Source organism: Artemia sp. Qi Xiang Cuo, chromosome 14, assembly GCF_049724085.1.
Source record: "Artemia sp. Qi Xiang Cuo chromosome 14, ASM4972408v1, whole genome shotgun sequence".
In the NCBI taxonomy this organism is placed as follows: domain Eukaryota; kingdom Metazoa; phylum Arthropoda; class Branchiopoda; order Anostraca; family Artemiidae; genus Artemia; species Artemia sp. Qi Xiang Cuo.
The window spans coordinates 16,745,067-16,768,323 of NC_142807.1; the positions used below are offsets into that span (position 1 = coordinate 16,745,067).

General features: G+C 35.1%; 1 protein-coding gene across 8 annotated transcripts in view; it reads right to left on the reverse strand.

The window, feature by feature from the left end:
- Nucleotides 1-23,257, reverse strand: part of sbm (L-type amino acid transporter sobremesa) — a 301,361-nt gene that overhangs the window by 93,497 nt on the left and 184,607 nt on the right. For all 8 annotated transcript variants that reach the window (XM_089100815.1, XM_089100818.1, XM_089100817.1 and 5 more), the window contains 2 exons: nucleotides 19,592-19,717; nucleotides 17,650-17,764 (listed from right to left, as the gene is read on the reverse strand). In XM_089100815.1, coding sequence (XP_088956941.1) covers nucleotides 17,650-17,764; nucleotides 19,592-19,717 — 241 coding nt within the window. The remainder of the gene's footprint in view (nucleotides 1-17,649; nucleotides 17,765-19,591; nucleotides 19,718-23,257) is intronic.

Genomic DNA, 23,257 nt, shown 5'->3' on the forward strand with positions numbered 1-23,257 from the left:
TTAACTTTCTCTGAAATGGTCTTTGAAAAGTATTTCTTGGTGTTGAGGTATCCAAATAGATGTATAGTTGTGGGTGAAAAAGATATGTACTTCAAGTTGGAAAATGGGTTTAGGAGGGTCATTAAGAAAGTAACTTGCTCTGAAATGGTCTTTGAAAAGTATTTCTTTGTGATGAGGTATCCAAAAAGCTGTAAAGTATAGTTGCTGGTTAAAAAGATAAGCACTTCAACTTGTAAAATGGGTTTAGAAGGGACATTAAGAAAGTAACTTGCTCTGAAATGGTCTTTGAACGGTTTGTCTTTGTTTGTAATTATCTACAAATCTTTAAATTTTAGTTTAGTGAGAAAAACATAAGTAATCCGAGTGGAGTTTTGAGCTGGGGGGATTTAGAGTGGATATAGCTTGCACCGAAATGGCTTAGTAATTTATTTATTTTTGGTGTGGTGTACAAAATTCATAAGGTTATATTTGAGGGTGAAAATGCAAATTAATTTAAGTAGGAAAATGGGTTTAGGAGGGACATTAAGAATGTAACTTGCTCTGAAATGATCTTTGAAAAGTATTTCTTGGTGTTGAGGTATCCAAAAAGCTCTAAAGTATAGTTGTGGGTGAAAAAGATAAGTACTTCATGTTGGAAAAGGGGCTTAAGAGGGAAATTAATAAAGTAACTTGCTCTGTCATCGTCTTTGATAAGTATTTCTTTGTGTTGAGATATCCAAAATGATGTAAAGTAGAGTTGTGTGTGAAAAAGATAAGTACTTCAAGTTGCAAAATGAGTTTAGGAAGGATATTAAGAAAGTAACTTGATCTGAAATGGTCTTTGAAAAGTATTTCATGGTTTTGAGGTATCCAAAAAGCTGTAAAGTATAGTTGTGGGTGAAAAAGATATGTACTTCAAGTTGGAAAATGGGTTTAGGAGGGACATTAAGAAAGTAACTTGCACTGAAATGGTCTTTTGAAAATTATTTCTTTGTGTTGAGGTATCCAAAAATCTTTATAGTATAGATTTGGGTGAAAAATATATGTACTTCAAGTTGGAAAATGGGTTTAGGAGGGACATTAAGAAAGAAACTTGCTCTGAAATGGTCTTTGAAAAGTATTTCTTGGTGTTGAGGTATCCAAAAAGCTGTAAAGTATAGTTGTGGGTAAGAAAGATAAGTACTTCAAGTTGGAAAATTGGCTTATGAAGGACATTAAGAAAGGAACTTTCTAAGAAATGTCTTTGGAAAGGTATTTCTTGGTGTTGAGGTATACAAAAAGCTGTAAATTATAGTTGTGGGTGAAAATGATATGCACTTCCAGTTGGACAATGGGTTTAGGAGGGACATTAAGAAAGTAACTTGCACTGAAATGGTCTTTTGAAATGTATTTCTTGGTGTTGAGGTATCCAAAAAGCTGTAATTTATAGTTGTGGGTAAAAAACATAAGTACTTCAAGTTGGAAAATGGGTTTAGGAATTACATTTAGAAATTAAATTAAACTTAAATATTCATTGAAAAGTATTTCATTGTTTTGAGTTATCCAAAAATATGTAAAGTATAGTTGTGGGTGAAAATGATAAGTACTTCAAGTTGGAAAATGGGTTTATGAGTGACATTAAGAAAGGAACTTGCACTGAAATGGTCTTTTGAAAAGTATTTCTTGGTGTTGAGGTATCCAAAAATCTGTAAAGTATAGTTGTGGGTGAAAAAGATAAGTACTTCAAGTTGGAAAATGGGTCTAGGAGGGACATTAAGAAAGGAACTTGCTCTGAAATGGTCTTTGAAAAGTATTTCTTGGTGTTGAGGTATCCAAAAAGCTGTAAAGTATAGTTGTGTGTAGAAAAGATAAGTACTTCAAGTTGGAAAATGGGTTTAGGAGGGACATTAAGAAAGTAACTTGCTCTGAAATGTATTTTGAAAAGTATTTCTTGGTGTTGAGGTATCCAAAAAGCTGTAAAGTATAGTTGTGGGTGAAAATGATATGCACTTCAAGTTGGAAAATGGGTTTAGGAGGGACATTAAGAAAGTAACTTGCAGTGAAAAGGTCTTTTGAAATGTATTTCTTTCTGTTGAGGCATCCAAAACGGTTTGAAGTATAGTTTTGGGTAAAAAAGATAAGTACTTCAAGTTGGAAAATGGGTTTAGGAAGCTCATTAAGAAAGTAACGTGCTCTGAAATTGTGTATTAAAAGTATTTCGGTGTGTTGAGTTAACGTAAAAGATGTAAAGTATATGTGTGGGTGAAATAGTTACGTAATTCATGACTGACATTGGGTTTTGGAGAGTAAGTCCGTTTGTAACTTGCTCTGAGAGGGTCTTTGAAAAGTATTTCTTGGTGTTGAGGTACCAAAAAAGCTGTAAAGTATCGTTGTGGGTGAAAAAGATAAGTACTTCAAGTTCGAATATGGTTTTAGGCGGGACTTCTAGAAATTAAGTTGCTATTAACATGTGTTTGAATTGTATTTCTTGTTGTTGAGGTATCCAAAAGGCTGTATAGTCTAGTTGTGGGTGAAAATGATATGTATTTCAAGTTGGAAAATGGGTTTAGGAGGGATATAAAGAAAATAACCTGAACTTAAATGTCTTTTTAAAATCATTTATTGGTGTTTAGGTATTCGAAGAGCGGTAAAGTACTTCATTTTGGAATCTGGGCTTATAAGGGACAGTGAGAATGTAACTTTATCAGCAATGGTCTTTGAAGAGTATTTCTTGGTGATGAGGTATCCAAAAAGCTGTAAAGTATAGTTGTGGGTGAAAAAGATAAGTACTTCAACTTGTAAAATAGGTTTAGGAGGGATATTAAGAAAGTAACTTGCTCTGAATTGGTCTTTGAAATGTATTTCTTGGTTTTGATGTAACAAAATAGATGTAAAGTATAGTTGTGAATTAAAAAGTTACTTACTTAAAGTTGGAAAATTTGTTTAGTAGGTACAATAAGAAAGAAGCTTGCTCTGAAATCGTCATTTAAAAGTATTTCTTGGTGTTAAGTTATCCAAAAAGCTGTAAAGTATAGTTTTGGGTGAAAAAGATAAGTACTTCAAGTTGGAAAAAGGGTTTAGGAGGGACAGTAAGAAAGTAACTTGCTCTAAAATTGTCTTTGAAAAGTATTTCTTGGTGTTGAGGTATCCAAAAAGCTTTATAGTATATTTATTTGTGAAAAATATAAGTACTTCAAGTCTGAAAAAGTGGGTAGTAGTGAAAAAAAGAAAAAAACCTGATCTGAATTGGTCAGTTAAAAAGCATTTCGTAGTGATGAGGTATCCAAAAAGCGGTAAAGTACTTCAAGTTGGAAAATTGGCTTAGGAAAGACATTAAGAAAGTAACTTGGTCTGAAATGGTCTTTGAAGAGTATTTTTTGGTGTTGAGGAATCAAAAAAGCCTCAATGCATATTTGGGGTTGAAAAAAGATAAGTACTTCATGTTGAAAAAATGCGTTTAGGAGGGACATTGAGAAAGTAACTTGCTTTGAAATGATCTTTGAAAAGTATTTTTTGGTGTTGAGGTATTCAAAAGCTGTAAAGTACAGTTGTGGGTGAAAAAGATAAGTACTTCAAATTGCAAAATGGGTTTAGGATGATCATTAAGAAAGTAACGTGCTCTGAAATGATATTTGAACAGTATTCTTTTGTTATGTGGTAACAAACCATATTTAGAGTCTTGCTTTGGGTGAAAATCGAAAGTAGTACAGTTGGAATGTAAATTGAGGTTGGACGTTCATAAAATACAATGATAATTCATGGACTATAAATATAGAAAATTTTAGTGGAGGTATCCAAACAGAACAAATTTATAGTAGTGGTTGAAAAAGATTAGTACTTCAAGTTGGAAAATGGGTTTAGAAGGGAGATTATGAAAGTAACTTGCTCTGAAATGGTCTTTGAAAGGTATTTCTTGGTGTTGAGGTATCCACAAAGCTGTACAGTCTCGTGGTGGGTGAAAAAGTTAAGTACTTCACGTTGGAAAATGGGTTTAGGAGGAACATTAAGAAAGTAAATTGCTTGTCTTAGTCGATTACGTCATTCTATGCCCATAAATGGATTCCCGTCAGGACCTTCTGATAGGATTCTACCGATTATGTAATTAATTTCTAAGAAATCCATTTGTCTTAGTTGATTACGTCATTCTATGCCCATATATGGACTCCCGTCACGACCTTCTGATAGGGTTCTACCGATTATGTAATCAATTTCTCAGAAATCCATTTGCCCTAGTCGATTACGTCATTCTATGCACATAAATGGATTCCCGTCACGAGCTCCTGATAGGGTTCTACCGATTATGTAATCAATTTCTTGGGAATTCTCTCCCTTCGATTGCGCAATCAATATATCTCTTCCCCACCTTCCCCTTAGAAACATCAAATTAATTCCCCTTTCGTGAATCAATAATTCCCCTTAGAAACAACAAATTAATTCCCATTTCGTGACATATCAATCAATCTTGACATCACCTGTCAGACATTATTAAACTTCGCCTGGAAACAATTTGATTAATGATTGACATTACCTGTCAGACATTATTAAACTTTGCCCGGAAACAATTTGATTAATGACTGACAGCACAGGTGTTCTCCCTAGGGAGGCTATGCCCATATTTGGTGTTAAAAAAAGTTGTAGGTGGCAGCACGGTGTTCTCGTGGGAGTCAATAAGGCCTTTCTACTTGAAACTTTTCGAAATTGGTTCTTAGAATTTCTCTCGGATTTGAAAATATATTAGAAAACAGAAATTCACTTAGGATGTTCAAAACTTTTCAAGGAGGCACACTTGTGCCTCTATAAAGAGGCGACCCACCACAATGTTAAGCGATATCCGGTCCTAGCGGTCGCAGGGAGACAGTGGTAATTGCATTTTGTAGCTTAAGCTCAAACTAAGAAACGTGCAAAATTTCACCCCCCTCCGACTTAATCTTCATGGGTAAAAGTATGCAGGAAGTTTCAACCCTCCGACCACAGCCCCCTTTAACGTTGTCCGATTGGGTTGAAATTTAGAAATTAAGCTTTCCTATGGCCCGGGAGCTTATCCTCGAAATTTCAGCTCAATCCGATCACTCCTTCCCTGTTTTCCAAAAACCAAATATAGCCACTTAAAGTTCAAAATTTTTTTTTCTTCTTAGCCACGCCTACAGGCCACAGTTGGCAACTGATCCGGGTGAATGAGGACTCATTCGAAGCAGAATTCAACCTGTTAGGGCCTTTTGATATTTTCAGACCAAAAAAATTATCCCCCGAATTTAAATTTACGAAAAACCTCGTTTTCCTATAAGAGCCCATGTTAATTTTTTCCACCACAGCCCCCCTTTAACGTTGTCTGATCGGGCTGAAATTTAGAGGATAAGCTTTTCTGGGGCCTGGGAGCTTATCCTCGAAATTTCAGCTCAATCTGATCACTCCTTCTTTGTTTTCCAAAAACCAAATATCAAGTTTTGTGGGGATTTGCTTGCGTCAAAAATAGATTCCACTTACTAAAAAACAATTACAATTGTGTCTCTTTAGTACAGCGGTCGATACTCCTGACTGGCAGGCGGAAGACCTGGGTTCGATTCACCGTCAGAGGAAATTTTTTATATACTGAATTTAAAGTTTAAAAAAGAAACTCAGTTTCTTTTTTAAACTTAAAACACCCTGTCGAGAAAGAAAAGAATAATACACAATCATCTAACAGTTAGTCAAGCAATAATAAGTAATAAACTCTACAAAAACATGCAGAAATTATTTGAAAAAAATATGTTTTTTAAAGAGTTAAAGAGGCTGAGTCACAAGTTCGAACCTTAAAACGTACAGGGATTAGAAGGTACAGTTGGGGGGCTGCCGCCCCCAAACCCCCCGCTTTCGCAGCCTTTAAATAAAAAAAAATTTTAAACTGAAAGTAAGGAGCGACATTAAAACTTAAAACGAACAGAAATTATTCCGTATATGAAAGGGGCTGTGCCCTCCTCAACGCCTCACTCTTTACGCTAAAGTTTAACTTTCTCACAACTCTTTTCTTTAAACAATAAAAACTTTAGCGTAAAGAGCGAGGCGTTGAGGAGGGCACAGCCCCTTTCATATACGGAATAATTTCTGTTCGTTTTAAGTTTTAATGTCGCTCCTTACTTTCAGTTTAAATTTTTTTTTTATTTAAAGGCTGCGAAAGCGGGGGGTTTTAGGGGGCGGCAGCCCCCCAACTGTACCTTCTAATCCCTGTACGTTTTAAGGTTCGAACTTGTGACTCAGCCTCTTTAACTCTTTAGAAAACGTAGTTTTTTTCAAATAATTCCTCAAAGAGTAACTTCTCGTGTGTGCAAAAATGTTAAAATGGAAAAAAGTAAATCTCAAATTTTGCGTTAAAGTAAGGATTGAGACTTTCAGGAGCTATTGAAGAAATAATGCAGAGCCCCAGTTTAGGGGTGTTAAGCTATACATTTCAGGGAAGGATAATCAAACAGTTCATGGTAACGAACTGTAAGGAGCGACCGGGCTCAATGGTAACCAAAACTCTAGAAAGCGCTATTTTTATATCAATGGATGCATCAAAGACATCAGATTTTAATATTGATTTCAAATATATAGGTTTCATCAAGTTTAGTCCTACCCATCAAAAGTTACGCGCTTAAAAATATTTAACTGATTTTCGAAAAAAGGTGGAAAGACCACTCAAAAGCTATATAACCGTAATAAAAATCACATCATCAGATTCAGCGTATCAGAGAACCCTAATGTAGAGGTTTCAAGCTCCTATCTACAAAACTGTGGAATTTTGCATTTTTTGCCAGAAGAAAGATCACGGATGCGGGTTTATTTTTTTTTTTTTATTTTGTTTCTTTTTTGCAGGGATGATCGTATAGACCCAGTGGTCCTAGAACATCGTGGGGGGGGGGCTCATTGGAATGAAAATTAAAAGTTCTAGTGCCCTTTTTAAGTGACCAAAAAAATGAAGGGCAACTAGGCCCCCTCCCATGCTCATTTTTGACCCAAAGTCACCCGATCAAAATTTTGAGATAGCCATTTTGTTCAGCATGTTCGAAAATATTATAAGTGTGTCTTTTAGGATGAATTAATCCCCCAAAGTCCCCGGGGGAGGGCTGAAAGTAATGGACTTAAACCAATGTTAACATGTAGTGTTGTTTATTGGAAGTATACAGACGTTTTCAGGGGGATTTTTTCTGGTAGTGGGGGGAGGGGTTTTGTGGGAGGATCTTTCCATGAAGGAAGTTTTGGGGAAGGGACATTGCTATGAAGGGGACGCCGGATTTCCCAGCATTATTTGAAAAAAGATCAGAAATTAAATATAAAAAAAAACAAGTTTTTCAACTGCAACAGAAGCTACATCAAAACATAAAACGAACAGAAAATATTACATAAATGATTGGGTTCACCCCCTAGTCAATGCCTCGGTCTTTAAGCCAAAGATTTTTTAGTACTTTCATAAGGGTTATGTATTCTAATTAACGGCCTTTGTGATTAAGCGGTCATTTTTAAAGAATTGGAACAAAATTCGAACTTTAGCTTAAAGAGCAAGGTGCTGACTAGGAGGCGAACCCTCTAATACACGTATTAAAAATATATGAATATAGAAGTTCGTTAAGTAAGTTAGTTCGTAAGTTACGTATATTTATTACTAATCAAAACGTTCGTAAATAAAATTAAACAAGTTTCGGGAAAGCCGTTTAACCAAATAAAAGTAAATTAATATGCAAATCAAAAAGGCCAATCTGGAAAATATAATAAGTTGCAACTTTTAAGGAATGTTGAGGGGAGTGTTGAGCTAAATCAAATAATACTATGTGCATTCAGGCTGCTAAAAGGGCATATCTGAAATATCTCAGGGTTTTAAGCCGAAATTTTCATGGAATGTCGAGAGGTTGTTAAAATAAATAAAAATACACTATATATACCCAGACTGACAAAAGGGCGTATGTACAATATATCAGGAACGGCTAAGGGAATTAAGTTGAAAGTTTTAGGGAAGGTTGAGGGTAATCTTGAACTAAATCAAAATATAATAATCTGGATTGGGTTGTCAAAATGGCGTATCTACAATATATTAGGAACAGCTAAGGTTATTAAGTTTAGATTTTCATGTAATGTTGAGAGTTATATTGAACTAAATTAAAAAACACTATGATCATCCAGGGGGCCAAAATCGCTTATCTGCACTACCTCAGGAACGGATACGGATATTATGTTGAAACTTCCATTGAATTTTGAAAGAGATGCTGAACTAAACCAAAAGGCCCTGTGTGTGTCCAAGTTGTCAAAAAGTAGCCTCTGCAATATCTCAGTAACAGCTAATTACGTGTAATTTGGAAGTTTCCGAGAATGTTAAAGGCTATGACGTAGTAAATGAATTGACCCTATGTGTATCCAGGTTGTCAAAAATGCGTATTTACAATATCTCAGAAATGTAAACCGATATTAAGTTAAAACTTCCATGGAATTTGAGGGGGATGTTGAACTAAATCAAAAGACCCAATATGTGTCCAGGCTATCTAAAAGAAGTATTTTCAATATCTCAGGAACGGATAAGGAAGTTGATAGTTCCAGAGAATGTTGATGGAGATGATAAAGTAAACCAAAAGACCCTATATACATCAAGGTTACCAAAAAGGCGTATCTGCATTGTATCAGGAATCGATAATGGTATTGAGTTGAAACTTTCAGGGAATGCTGAGGAGAATGTTTGGACTAAATAAAAAATATTTTGTGCATCCGGGCTGTCAAATTGGCGTACCTGTAATAGCTAAGGAAGGGCTAAGCTTTTTATGATCAAACTTTATGAACTGATGAAGGGGGTGTTGAATAAATCAAAAGGCACTCTGTGAATTCGGGTTTTTCAAAATTGTAAATCTGTAATATTTCAGGAATGGGCAAGGTCATTAAGTTGAAACTATTTAATGCTCAGAAGGTAATGTAAAGGTAAAGAATACGTCATTGGACTTTGTAGTCCCTACCGGTGGTGTTGAACTCCGTTTCATGACCCTCCAGCCAAGAAGTGCAGGGGGGAGGGGGTAGGGGCCAGCTATTCTGCGCTTTCGCGCACCCTTCTTGTTTACCTTCCATAGATTTATCCAGGTGGCCGTTTAGAGCTGGGTCGACTCTAGCCGAGCTTACAGATTCGCGCCGCTGACCCTCGTTCCAAACAAAATAACCAGTGACACCAGGACTCGAACCCTTGTCCTTCCCCCCCCCCCCTCGAATCCTATTTTGCGCCCCCCCCTCCTAAAAAAAATCTTGGATCCACCCCTGCGGCTAGGATGCTTAGCTAAATGTTCATCTGATGCTGAGAAGGATGTTGAGCTAAATCAAAAGACACTATGCGTATTTATGCTGTCAAAAGGGCGTACCTGCAATATCTCACGAAGAGCTAAGGGCACTAAGTTAAAACCTTCAGAGAATTCTGAATTAAATCAAAAGACCCTATGTGTATCCAGATTATTAAAATGGCGTATTCTCAATATTTCTGATCAGCTAAGTCATAAGGCCGTACCTGTAATATCTTAGGAAAAGCTAAAATCACTAAGTTGAAACTTCCAGGGAATATTTAAACGGACGTTTAACTAAATATGAAGAAACTATGTGAATCCATGTTGTCAAAATGACCCCAATATTTATAATATTAACCAATATTAGTACTTTGGGAATAAAAAGCGAATAAAAACTAATTTTAAAAAACTCTATTTTTCAAAGATAAGTAAAAGGCCATATGCAAACCGAAAACGAGCAGAAATAAAGTTGTATAATAATGCAACCTTAAAAGGGCCATAAAAGTAAAGAGCTATATGAAAACCTAAGACGAGGATAAATAAAGCACTAGAATAATCTGTGCGTAATTTCAAAGAGAAATTACGATCAATAAATAAATGAAACCCAAAACGAAAAAAAAAATAGAATAAGGAATTACATAAAACATAAATATAACAGACACTGATATAGGTAAATAAATAAATAATAAAAAAAACAGTAAAAATTAAATGAAGAACTAGGTCAAACTTTCAAAGACAGGAATTAATACAAATGGGAGTAGAGTTACTGACCCCTCCCTATAAACCTTATAAAAGCTATTAATAAATATATTTAATTTTTTATATAACTATAATAAGAAGAGTCAAAACGTTGTTAAATGAAATCTTGAATTGCTGATATATCCAAGAGTTATTATCACTATATATTAACCCTAAAAGTTCATTTTCCCTAATTCTTTGTAGTCATCTTGATTATTATTTATTTTTAGTTTTATTATTATTATTATTTATTTTTAGTTGATATTTTGACAAATTAAGAAAAATTGTTCAAAATAGATATATTTTTCAATAAAATGCAAATGAGACAATAGCCTTTAGAAGGTTTAGGGGGAGATGAGGTTGTCAGTAGCTCTGCTCATGTTTGTACTCATTTCTGTCCGTGTTAAGTTTGACTTGATTATTTAATTTAGGTTTTGCTTGTTTTTAGGATTTACTTATTCATTTACGGTAGTATCTGTTATATATATGTTTGTTGTGATTATTTAATCTAATTTCTGTTCGGTGTGCGTTTCATTAGTTCATTAATAGTAATTTCTCTTCGTTCAAAGTTCTAAATATTAAAGGGTTTTGTTTCTGCTCGTCCTTAGTTTTTAATACAACTCTTTAATTTCCTTTGGAAAACTTTTTTTTTGGGCAAGTATTTTTTTTTTAACTAACCGATCAAAAGTAAACAGCGTAAGAAAATTTTCAAGAGAAGGTGAATTTCATCTTGATGTGAATTAAATTATTCAGTTCAATACACCCGAACAACCTAGAGCGGAGGTTTCAACCCATCTTCTATGGAAGTTTGTTATTTCTTATTTTTCCCAGGAAACATGGTCAAGGTTGCTTGTTTGTTTCCAACTTATTAATTTTACCACGGGTGTCCATGCCGAACCAGTGGTTACATATTATGGAAAGAGGGCTCATTCTAACGAAACTTTAAAGTTCTAGATCTATTTTTCAGTAAAAAAAAAAAAGAGAGAAATTGTGCCACATCATAGTGCCCTTTTCAACCATTCTGTGCCATAAAATAACAATTTTCAACCAAACACAAACACAAATGATAACCAAACACACAGAAAAAATTCTTGAGGTAATCGATTAGCATTAGACTACCAGAAGGATTTTTAAAGAGACTCACAATTTCTGAGGTCATACTGCCACATGAGGTCAATGTCTGTATGTCAAACATGCAGAGATTAACCGTAGGGTTCTTGCAGATTTTGAATCCCATTGTATAGTTTTCCTTAAGGTCGCACCCATTTCTGGGGGTATTTAACCCCCCCCCCCCCGGAAGCCTCAAATGAATAAACTCAGTTATATAAGTCTACGATATTAATGCCTATATTGGCCGTTTACAAATGTGCTACCGTACTGCTTTACATCGCACTACCCCGCACCCCACCGCAGTAGCCTTTGAAACTGGGAGGGTGAATATTTAGCTTATGAATAATTCTAGTTTCATTGAGTATCTCACAATTTTCATTTCATTGCCTTTTGACTTTTCGTGAACCAAAATGGTTATTTACTGCCATAAAATGACGGAAAAAATCACTTTTTCCGTTGTGCGATAGGACCCGGTGCTTATAAAGGACACGGAAATTTCCTTGCTGTTGACCTTCCCCCAGTCATCCTAGGACTAATAGTTTGCTACGATCACCCCTTAAAAAAAAAACGATTGACCGCACGTTTGTTACCAACCGTTTGTTACCAACCTTCTCGAAAATACTATAAAGTTTTACATTTTTGTAAATAGGGGCTTTAAACCTCTACAAAAGGGTCATATGATGTCCTGAATCTAACGATGTGATTCTCATTAAGATTTATTTACTTTTTTCAGGATGTTCCCAACCCCCCCCCCCGTTTGAAAATTGGGCATATTTTCTCAGACTCGCAGCTTTTGATGGGTAACTCTAAACTTAATGAACTTTATATATTTGGAATCAGCATAAAAATTACTTTTTTATGTAACTATTGTTATCAAAATTCTGTTTTTAAAGTTTTAGTTACTATTAAGCCGAGTCTCTCCTTACTTAAAGTTTGGTACCAGAAACTGTTTGAAAATATTAAAATATAAAATATTAAAATATTAATCCGACAGTCAAAAAAGCTGGTTCATCAAAGAAAGGTAAAATATATCAATTTTATTTTGAGAAGCCACATTTGTGATATACAAAATATTAAAATGGATATTTAGGGCAAGGGTAGTTCCGGTGGCTCATTATGATTTACAGTTATGGAGGTTCGAGGAGCTAAAGAAGTATAAGAGATGTTGGAACATTGGGGGGAATCACTGAGTTATCCCAAAAAAGATACAAAATCAGAATACCTTGTGCAAATTAGTGGTTGGGCTCAGCCATTTCCGCAAGGTATTTTTTGGGGAGAGGGAGGGTCAATAATATATGATAATTTGAATAAAAAGTGCCCAGAAATTTTTGAAAATTTTGGATTTGGGAGCCGGACAGGGCCCCAAATCCACCCTGCCTACAAATCTGGTTGTTCATCGAATTCTTGGTCTTATTAAATTACTGGGATAGTGTAAAGAGGGAGGCCTTGAATAGATTGGGATTGATTGGGATTGGGATAGAGGAGCTTGCGCAGTTGTGTTGGTTTCAGACGGCTTGGTGCTGCCGTGAATTTGTTAGTAGCTGTAATAAAGATTTGGATGTAGAAATAGTAGTATGTTAACTAGGTTGAAGATATTTAGAGAGATCAAGAAATTTAGTCAGGGCAGGAAAAAGAAGGAATTAGCAGAAACAGCGAAAATACATTGCTGGGTTAAAAGGAGAACCTATTGTTTTGAAGATAGGCTTAGAAAAAAGAAACTTTAAAGTGGGTTATTGGAATAAGGGTGGGATGTTTGCCTCTAAGAGAAATTAGAAAATACTTTGATAATATTAGTAAAAAGAGAACCCGTACTCATGCCCCTTTTATTGGCTTTTTTAGATGTGTGAAATATTGTAGCATTGAGCCGAAAACTCAACTTTTTCAACGAAATTATTTGAAAAAAACTACTTTTTCTAAAGATTTAAAGAGGCTGAGTTACAAGGTCGAACCTTAAAACGTACAGGGATTAGGAGGCACAATTGGGGGGCTGCCGCCCCCAAACCCCCCGCTTTCACAGCCTCTAAATAAAAAAAAAGTTTTTTAAACTGAAAGTAAGGAGCGACATTAAATCTTAAAACGAACAGAAATTATTCCGTATATGAAAGGGGCTGTGCCCTCCTCAGCCTCGCTCTTTACGCTAAAGTTTGACTTTCTCACAACTCTTTTTTTTAAACAATAAAAATTTAGCGTAAAGAGCGAGGCGTTGAGGAGGGCACAGCCCCTTTCATATACGGAATAATTTCTGTTCGTTTTAAGTTTTAATGTCGCTCCTTACTTTCAGTTTAAAAAACTTTTTTTTTTAATTTAAAGGCTGCGAAAGCATGGGATTTGGGGGGCGGCAGCCACCCAACTGTGCCTCCTAATCCCTGTACGTTTTAAGGTTCGACCTTGTAACTCAGCCTCTTTAACTCTTTAGAAAACGTAGTTTTTTTAAAATAATTTCTGCACGTCTTTGTACAGTTTATTACTTATTATTGCTTGACTAACTGTTAGCTGATTGTGTCAGGAGTTAAAGTTGGGGGGCTCCCGCCCCCCAAACCCCCCGCGCTTGAACATTTTTTTGTTAAGGCTTTTAATTCCAGAATACTCAAATCACGTCGTAGAGGGTGCCTCCTAATCCCTGTACGTTTTAAGGTTCGAACTTGTGACTCAGCCTCTTTAACAGCCCCCCAATTGTGCCTCCTAATCCCTGTACCTTTTAAGGGTCGACCTTGTAACTCAGCCTCTTTAACTCTTTAGAAAACGTAATTTTTTCAAATAATTTAAAAAAAGAAACTGAGTTTCTTTTTTAAACTTTAAATTCAGTATATAAAAAATTTCCTCTGACGGGGAATCGAACCCGGGTCTGCCACCTGACAGTTAGGAGTATCAACCGCTGTACTAAAGAGACACAATTATAATTGTTTTTTAGTAAGTTGAATCTATTTTTAACGCAAACAAATCCACACAAAACTTGATATTTGGTTTTTGGAAAACAGGGAAGGAGTGATCAGATTGAGCTGAAATTTCGAGGATAAGCTCCCAGGCCCCAGGAAAGCTTATCCTCTAAATTTCAGCCCGATCAGACAACGTTAACGGGGGGCTGTGGTGGGAAAAATTAACATGGGCTCTTATAGGAAAACGAGGTTTTTCGTAAATGTAAATTCGGGGGATAATTTCTTCGGTCTGAAAATATCAAAAGACCCTCAAAGGTCAAATTCTGCTTTAAATGAGTCCTCATTCACCCGGATCAGTTGCCAACTGTGGCCTGTAGGCGTGTATAACAAAAAAAAAATAAAATTGAACTTTAAGTGGCTATATTTGGTCTTTGGAAAACAGGAAAGGAGTGATCGGATTGAGCTGAAATTTTGAGGATAAGCTCTCGGGCCCTAGGAAAGCTTAACCTCTAAATTTCAGCCCAATCGGACAAAGTTAAAGGGGGGCTGTGGTCGGAGGGTCGAAACTTCCGGCCCACTTTTACCCATGAAGATAAAGTCGGAGGAGGGTGAAATTTTGCATGTTTCTTAGTTTAAGCTTGGGCTACATAATGCGATTTCCGCTGTCTCTCTGCGACCACTAGGACCGGAAATCACTTAACATTGTGGTGGGTCGCCTCTTTACAGAGGCACAAGTGTGCCTCCTTGATCAAATACCAAAATTAGACCTGAAAATTAGGCCCACGACCTAACCCTACCTCAATCCACAGACCTTTTCACTAAATTTAACTGATCTATGATAACATATCACAAACCATAGCGTAATTTGGCCAAATGTGAATTATAACTTACTGGGTCGTTGGAGGTGGGGGTGAAGGATCCTAAGGTAAACATAAGTGAATTGAATCAAATCTTTTAACGCGAAAGTCCATAGCAACTTTGAAGACAAATATGAAATTACCTTAAACAAGAGCTGGATTCCAGACCCTAAACGTCTCCCATACGCTTTACGCAGAAGTTTAAGTCACTTTAAATCCTAAGATCACTGATTCAAAATTTTTAATATTCAATATATTAGAAAAGTACGTTAATCAATTTAAGAAATGGTTCTGAATGGGATAGAGGCTACTGTATCTCCATTGCCCTGCTCTTCGCCCTAAACTTTAATTTGAGCTTTCCTTGAAGTATTTCAGAAAACAAGAAGTATAGAGAGTTGCTAATTATCTGTGAATATTTATTGGATACATATCAGAATACTTTGACTGAAAATTATTTTCTTAAAGCAAAGACATCCAATGAATTTTTAAAATTTCGAGTCATTGGACTAAATAGAACTTTTGCTTTACTGAAAGCTTATTAGACTGTATCAAACATAGCATGTACATAAATTCTAGTATCTATTTACGTGTTGTCTTTTGAGAAGAAACGTTGGAGAAATGCTACAATCACCAATGAAAACATATTTTCTCTCTTTAGAATGCAAGTTAAAGTTAAGTAGAAAGAGAAATGGGGGTAGTGGTGACCGCTTCATATGTAATAAGATTGTTGTTCGTATTAAGTTAATTAAGGCTCTTTACTTTAATTTGAAAAAAACTATTTTTTTATTTGAACTTCAAATATTTTAATTTCTCGTCACTAAGTTCCAAATTGTCCACTGAAAAACTTTAGTTCCAAAACTAAGTTCCAAATTGTCCACTGACCTTACTTTACTGAAAAAAATTCAAATTAATTTACTGAAAAAAATGTCCATTGTCAGTTTAATATACATATTCTGATATTTATTCCTTAAAATCTTGATTAATTTTTTATTTCTTAAAGTTATAAAATAGAAAAAATTTAATAGAATTTTTTCCAGTAAATTACAAATTATATTCTGGCTTTTAGAAAGCATAGGGTTTAGAACCATACTCAGATTAATTTTTGCTCGTTTTGAGTTTGACTTGTTTTAATTTCTGTTTCTTTTGGGTCTCATTATATTTAATTTCTATATGGAAATCAACTACGCTGAACAAAATAGCTATCTCAAAATTTTAATTGGATGTGTTTGGGTAATGATGGGCGTGGAAGGGGTGTGAGTTGCCTTCCAATCACATTAAAAAGGGCACTAGTTCGACTATTCGACTATTAAAAAGGGCACTAGCCATTCGAATTTCCAATCGAATGAGAACTTTCTACGACAACTTCTTCGATACGAAGTGCCCTGGCCAAAACCAGAAAATAAGTAAATAATACATTGTGCCAACATCGTTCTTTACTTAGGCAGCGCTATTGTGCTTCCTATGATTCTGATTTCATCGAGATATTATGGTAATCAATATTTAAAATTTAACCATCTGTAGTATTATTTTGCGCATCCAAATTTGAAATTCTAAATGTATCAAAATCGTGATTTATAATCATATAGTTTAACGATTAAGTCATCCTAAAAGACATACTTATCATATTTTCGAACATGCTGAACAAAATGGCTATCTCAAAATTTTTGATCGGGTGACTTTGGGAAAAAATGAGCGTCGGAGGGGGCCTAGTTGCCCTCCATTATTTTTGGTCACTTAAAAAGGGCACTAGAACTTTTAGTTTCCATGCCAATGAGCCCTCCCGCGATATTATAGGACCACTGGGTCGATACGATTACCCCTGGGAAAAAAAAACAAAACAAACAAATAAACACGCATCCGTGATCTTTCTTCTGGCAAAAAATGCAAAATTCCACATTTTTGTAGATGGGAGCTTGAAACCTCTACAGTAGGGTTCTCTGATACATTGAGTAGGATGGTGTGATTTTCATTAAGGTTCTATAGCTTTTAGGGCGTGTTTCCCCCTTTTTTGAAAATCAGGCAAATTTTCTCAGGCGCGTAACTTTTTATGGGTAGGACTAAACTTGATGAAACTTATATATTTGAAATCAGCATTAAAATGTGATTTTTTTTATGTATCTATTGGTAACAAAATACCGTTTTCTAGAGTTTCAATTACCATTGAGCCGGGTCGCTCCTTACTTACAGTTCGTTACCACGACCTGTTTGATCTTGGGAGGGATGGTGGCAATGTGACAATTGACCAAATTGACAAGTTAGTTCAAAAATAAGAGAAAAAAAAACGGAATGAGGGTGCCATAAATATATTGGAGGGGCCCTGGTCCCCCCGCTCCCTGAATCCACCCCTGTCGGGAAGTGCTAAAAAAAGCAAGGAGTAACAAAAGTATTTTGTCAGCCTTATTCGTATTTCTTTCAAAATTATTTACTACATTACACCTTGCTCTTATTCCCAGGTGGAACGCCCTAACGAGTGGAACATACACTGCATACTTAACGTTATATATAACATACACACAAAGCAAATCTTCAGGTTTAGTCCTTCCAAAAATCACTATGCCTAAGGCTATTAGCCAAAATTTATAAAATTTTCCATTTAATCAGATTTTGTGCCTTTTTATCTAATTACTTTATTTCTTTCCTCTTTGGAGCATCGCTTGACACTATAAAGTTGGAAGCCTTTTTTTTTACAGTTCCTCCAATGAATTGTCTTAGTCCCCTTCCAAAGCAAAAACAAAACAAACAGTATTAGACGATTTCGTTAGTATTGCAGCTAATTGACTCATTTTTCCTTCTTTTTTTCTTTTTGACGAATTTATAGGGGATGTAAATGTATTAATTTTAGCCTACCATCCATCATATGCCCACAATCCACTGTAAAAAGCAGTTGCAATATCGCTAAAAGTAGTTGGAGACAATGAAGGGTCAAATGGTTCAAATCCAGTACTCAGGTATGATACATTTCCTAGAAGAAAAAAAATCTATTATATTATGTAGATTAATTACTTATTAACTAAGGAATCTTGCCTAGTATTAATAGTACTGAATGTCTTGGCAAAATAATGCAGTACAGAAGCAATGTGGAATTTATTTTTAAAAAAAATCTTTAAATTCAGGCACGCTAAAAAAAATTCAGCGTGTCAAACACCCTATTCCTCTGCAATTCAGTAGTATATAGATAGATAAATAAATTGTATTTCACACAAATATAAACAACACAAATAATTAAATAAAGCCAACAGGGAGTTATGCCTGATATATATTCCCAGATACAGAGGGTTTGGTTTAAGGGGTGGATCTACCCCTTGTCAACAGGACAATTTATTTTGGTCTTAAGTTTTGACACGTTTAATTATTTTCATTCAAAATTATTTCTTTAAATTCAATTTCTCTTATTTTATAATATAAAAATCAGGCTCGTCTTCAATAAGAGCGGAGCCGCTGCCTTATTCGGAGCTTCCTTCATTACGCTTAAGCTAAGCCTTTTGTGTAGCAATCATTCGAGAACAATAATTGTCTCTAGAGATAGTCCATCGCTTAGAAAGAAATTGGAGGGGGAGAGGGCGGGAAAAATGAATTTTTTGTCAATAATTGTCTATATTTCAAAGAAAAATCTGGTTCCTTGAGTAGACGCCTTACCGATCGTAGTACTTATTGCAGTGCTTATAGTACTGATTGCTCGTTTCATACGCATTTGATGGAGAAAACAATTATTTTCTATGTCTGTCCGTGGTTGACACATGATCAGAAACGAATAAAAAGACAGACCAATTAGCACGAAAATGTAACCCCTCGTCTCCATCTCTGCCGAAAATTTGGCGATGAGAGTGGGACTTGTATAGTCTAAGGGTCCACTTTGGGCCTGAAATCATTTGAAAATAATTTTACGCTTACCATCCGACCACATAATTTTACACCTTGAAAGCTGAAGGTGGGAAGGGCAAGAGATGTTGAGGGGAGACTGTCTCACTTCAGCTGTCTAATCACATGGATTGAAAATCCTTGCATGATTCCTTCTCAAAAAGGCGCAACATGGTCGCCCTCTGGTTTAAGGGTCGAGTGTCCCACATTTGTAAACATAACGTAATACCGCTTCAAAAAAGGTGCAATGTATCGGTTTTTGATTTAAAAAAGGATTAGCATATCTATTCTTCTAAAGATTTAGAGGTAGGAGAGGTCGGAGGCTTACGTCGTCCTCAAGTCATACAAACAAAATATGATCGTGTGGTTCTAGTTACGAAAAAGGTGCAATAGGCCCACCTATAGGGATCAGAGAGTGTTTTGGAGGGTCTTGATCTCACTGTGGTTCTCCTAACATGCAGTAAAAATCTTTCCATATTACCCTTCATAAACAGTAAAGAATGGGTAGTCTGAGGGACGGAACAGGAAAAGTGAAAAATTTAGCCAAAAGTTACCAAATTGAAAAACTTACCAAGGTTAGTGATATAAATTCAACCAAAAGTTATAGCCAAAAACAGCCAAAAATTTGTATTCTATATAGTAATTTATATTTTGTGCCACTATTCAAAAATATTTTTTACTTATTATTTTACTTCTTTGAATACTGCAACTGACAAAAATACATTAATGGCAATCATGACAACTATTGCATAATAGTGCAAAAATAATGATAAGCAATTTTTGTCCGGCTCAAAGAAACGCAACAAAAATGCATATAAACAAATTTTTGATACGTTTATGAATATTTTCGCCCCCCCCCCCCTCCGAGCAGTATTCAATATCAAACCTCATATACAAATTAGTTTAAAAAGGGGAAAAAGGAAAAACTCACCAAGAGCAATCATATAAATTCCACCACAAATAATAACAAATATAGCAATCAACTTCGCAGCTGTGAAAATATTTTGTACTTTCGTGGCTAAGCTCACACTGTAGCAGTTGATGAAAGTGATTGAGGCTAGAAAAGAGCGAAGAGTTTTTTAAAATTCAAACATGGTTTAAATATGATTAAAATACTAAACTAAGTAGCTAACTTAAAGTAGTAAAGGAAGTAAAGTCACAGAAGAAAAGGAGATAAATGATGCTTGATGAAGGTAAAAGAATAAAATATAAACAGAATTGCATGGCCCTGTACTGGGGCGGATCTATAGCAAAATCTTGGGAGCCGGCAATCTCACAAGAGTGCCAATGACCAAATCTTGGAGGGGGGATGTGACAAAGGTGCCAATAATTGACCAAATTGACAAATTTATTCTAAAAGAAGAGTGAAAAAACAGGGAAAGGAGGCACCAGAAAAAATCTTGGGGGAAAGGGCCAGACCGCCGGCTCCCCCTGGATCGACCAGTGGCCTTGAAGTGTGTATATCTAAGTTTTAAGTAGAGATAATTTCGTAAATCAAATTGACTTGCCATAGTAAAATAAAACTTAAAAAAAATAAAGATTTTAAATTCTTGCAATTTTGATTTTTATATTTTTTTTTCCTGTTGACTTTCCGCGTAGTTTGGTTAGTTTGGTTTTATTCAAGTTGACTCCTCCATATTTATGTTATTTTCTTCTAATTTCTCTGACAGCACTGAAGAATTGAGGCGGTTGTCCTCTCGAAATATTCGTTTTTTTCGTCCAGTATTTTCGTTGCCTTAACAAAAAAAAACAAAACATTTTGATCTTTATTTTTTCAAGATCGAGTTAATTTTTGTTTCTTTAAACAGAAGTCGGCCTTAAATGGCTTAACTAGAAGAAAGGGTTAATACAGCCTGAGTCCGTCCTGATACATGAGAGATTATATAAAAATATGTTCTATGTGAGAATTGTCTGAAAATTATCATTACAATTTATGCGTTATGTAAATGTACAAAACAATTGGAGCTATAAATTATTCGAGAAATATCGTCCAAAGGACAATATGACAAAGTTTGCGTCTTTATAATCTCACAGAAGAGTTAACATGATTTCTGTGGGAGCATTTTTTTGTTCGAAGAGTCAGATAAAAAAGAAGAAGAAAATCCTGACGATTATAGTCTGTAACTGAAAAGTCTGTAAAGAGTAAAGTCTGTAAAAGTCTGTAAATAGTCTGTAAAGAGTAAAATTTATGGCACCTTAAATTTTGTACTTCGACGTTTCTAAATTGAAATATTGAAGTGTCATAGTTGGAGGCAATGCAAAGGGGCCCTGGAAGACTAAAAATGTACAAAACGTAAAGTTTGAGAAAATTTGAAAAAATGTCATGTTTTTTTTTTAATCTCAATAAGCCTGGAAACACCGCTGAAACTTCCCCCCTCACAATTGAAAACTGCAAGAGGTGCCATTAGTTGGAGACAGGCACGAACGGATTTTTTTAAGGATTTCGAGAAGGAGTAAATTGAAGATTTCGGACCCTGGCTGGAGGGCTATCCTATAAATATATGAAAGTGTCTGCATTTGCGAAATTTATGTCATGATGTGAAATATAATTTATCAGCTTTTACATGTCTAGAAAATAATGTCATCCATGATTGATAAAAACGTCATAGCTTTTACAGAGAAGGTTCCGTTTACAACTATAGACATATACATAGGCGCTGCTAAACTTAATCCGCCTTGTGTTACAAAATTTACAACCAAGCGTTAAGTAGTATTGGATAACCTCGTTTTCTCTATGAGAATTATCTCTTTATGTATGTTTCTTATTGTTTTTTAAACACATAATGAGGTTTCTGCCTGATATTGGACGGGTCAGGAATATTATATTAATGGTACTCGGCAATTGACTTATGAGGAATGTTTCCTATCATTAATGAGGTTTTCTAAGTCGTTCCCAACTACTTATTAAATAAAAAAAAGAAGTTTTTTAAGCTGAAAGTAAGGAGCGACATTAAAACTTAAAACGAACATAAATTCTTCCTTATATGAACGGGACTGGCCCCTCCACCACTCCCCGCTCATTAAGCTAATTTTTGAATCTTACTCAAAACTCTATTTTTTAAAAAAATAAAAAACTTTAGAGTAAAGAGCGAGGCGGTGAGGAGCGGACAGCCCCTTTCATATACCGAATAATTTCTGTTCGTTTTAAGTTTTAATGTCGCTCCTTACTTTCAGTTTAAAAAACTTGTTTTTTTAATTTAATTTCTGATCGTTTTTTAGTTAATGCAGCTTTTATTTTGGCTCACCGTCATTGAATAAGTAAACAAAATTTGCATAAAAAATTGACTTTTCTTTTGCTAAATTGATGTATCTAAATTTGTTTATGACGTAAATTACAAATTAACTTACGGAACTAACTTCTATTTTCCTATATTTTTCTTCTGGCAAAAAATAAAAAATTTCATGTTTTCGCAGATATGAGCTTGAAACCTATGTAATTGGGTTTTATGATACGCTAAATCTGACGCTGTGATTTTCATTAAAATTCTTTCACTTGTAGGGGATGTTTCCCCCCTCTTTAAAAAATCCGGTAAATTTTCTCAGGCTCGTAGCCTTTGATGAGTAATACTAAACTTATTAAAATTCATATATTTCGAATCAGCATTAAAAACCCGTTCTTTTGATTCATTTATTGACATCAAAATTCTGTTTTTAAAAGTTTCGATTACTATTGGGCCGTATCAATTGTTTTTTTTATTGTTTTTTTTTTATTACGTATATTTTATTACGTATGTGCGGGGGGTATCCCCAATGTCAATACCACGCTCTTCACGTTAAAAGTTAAAAAAAAAATTGATTCACAAAAGTAGAAGGGCCTTATTGAGTCCCACGAGAACCACGTGGTTTATGGTTTTCTCAGTGAGAATTAAAAAACAGGAATTTTCTCACTTGGAAAAACAGGAATTTTGTCACATTTATGGTTGTTTTAACGGATGGTTATGTGTGTTGATCGATTTATTTGATGTTTTGATGGATTTTGTCAGTGAGAATTTGAAAAACAGGAACTTTCTCACATTTTTGTATGTTTTTATGGTTTTTGTCAGTGAGAATTTGAAAAAACAGGAACTTTCTCACTGAGAAAACCATAAACCACGTGGTCCTGTCAGCATTTTAATGCTGACGGGGCACCAAATATGGGCATGGAATCCCCTGGGAAATTGATTGCGTAATCGATAGGGAATTTGGAACACCTGTGCTGTCAGTCATTAATGAAATTGTTTCCAGGCAAAGTTTAATAATGTCTGATAGGCACTGTCAACATTTCTCCAGAAATAGATCCAAGTCATTAATGTCTTTGCCTCGGAAACAACTCTTTTGGTCGAACTCCAAAGATATTAATAACCAAACGCCATGGAAACAGTTCTCCAAGAAACATCTTAGCAATGAATTGTTTTAGCGCGGGAATCAGGTTTCTTATTAATTTGAAATGCGTTAGCGCAGAGATGCCAAAAACAAAAGGAACACGCTGAATTACGTTTAGGGATTATTTGGACGAAACTGTTTTAGACAGGTTATGGAATTATTTCGGCGAAACAGTTAGAGACATTTTAAAAGATGATTTTTGAAGAGATTTTTGAAGAGGATTTGAGGGTGAAAC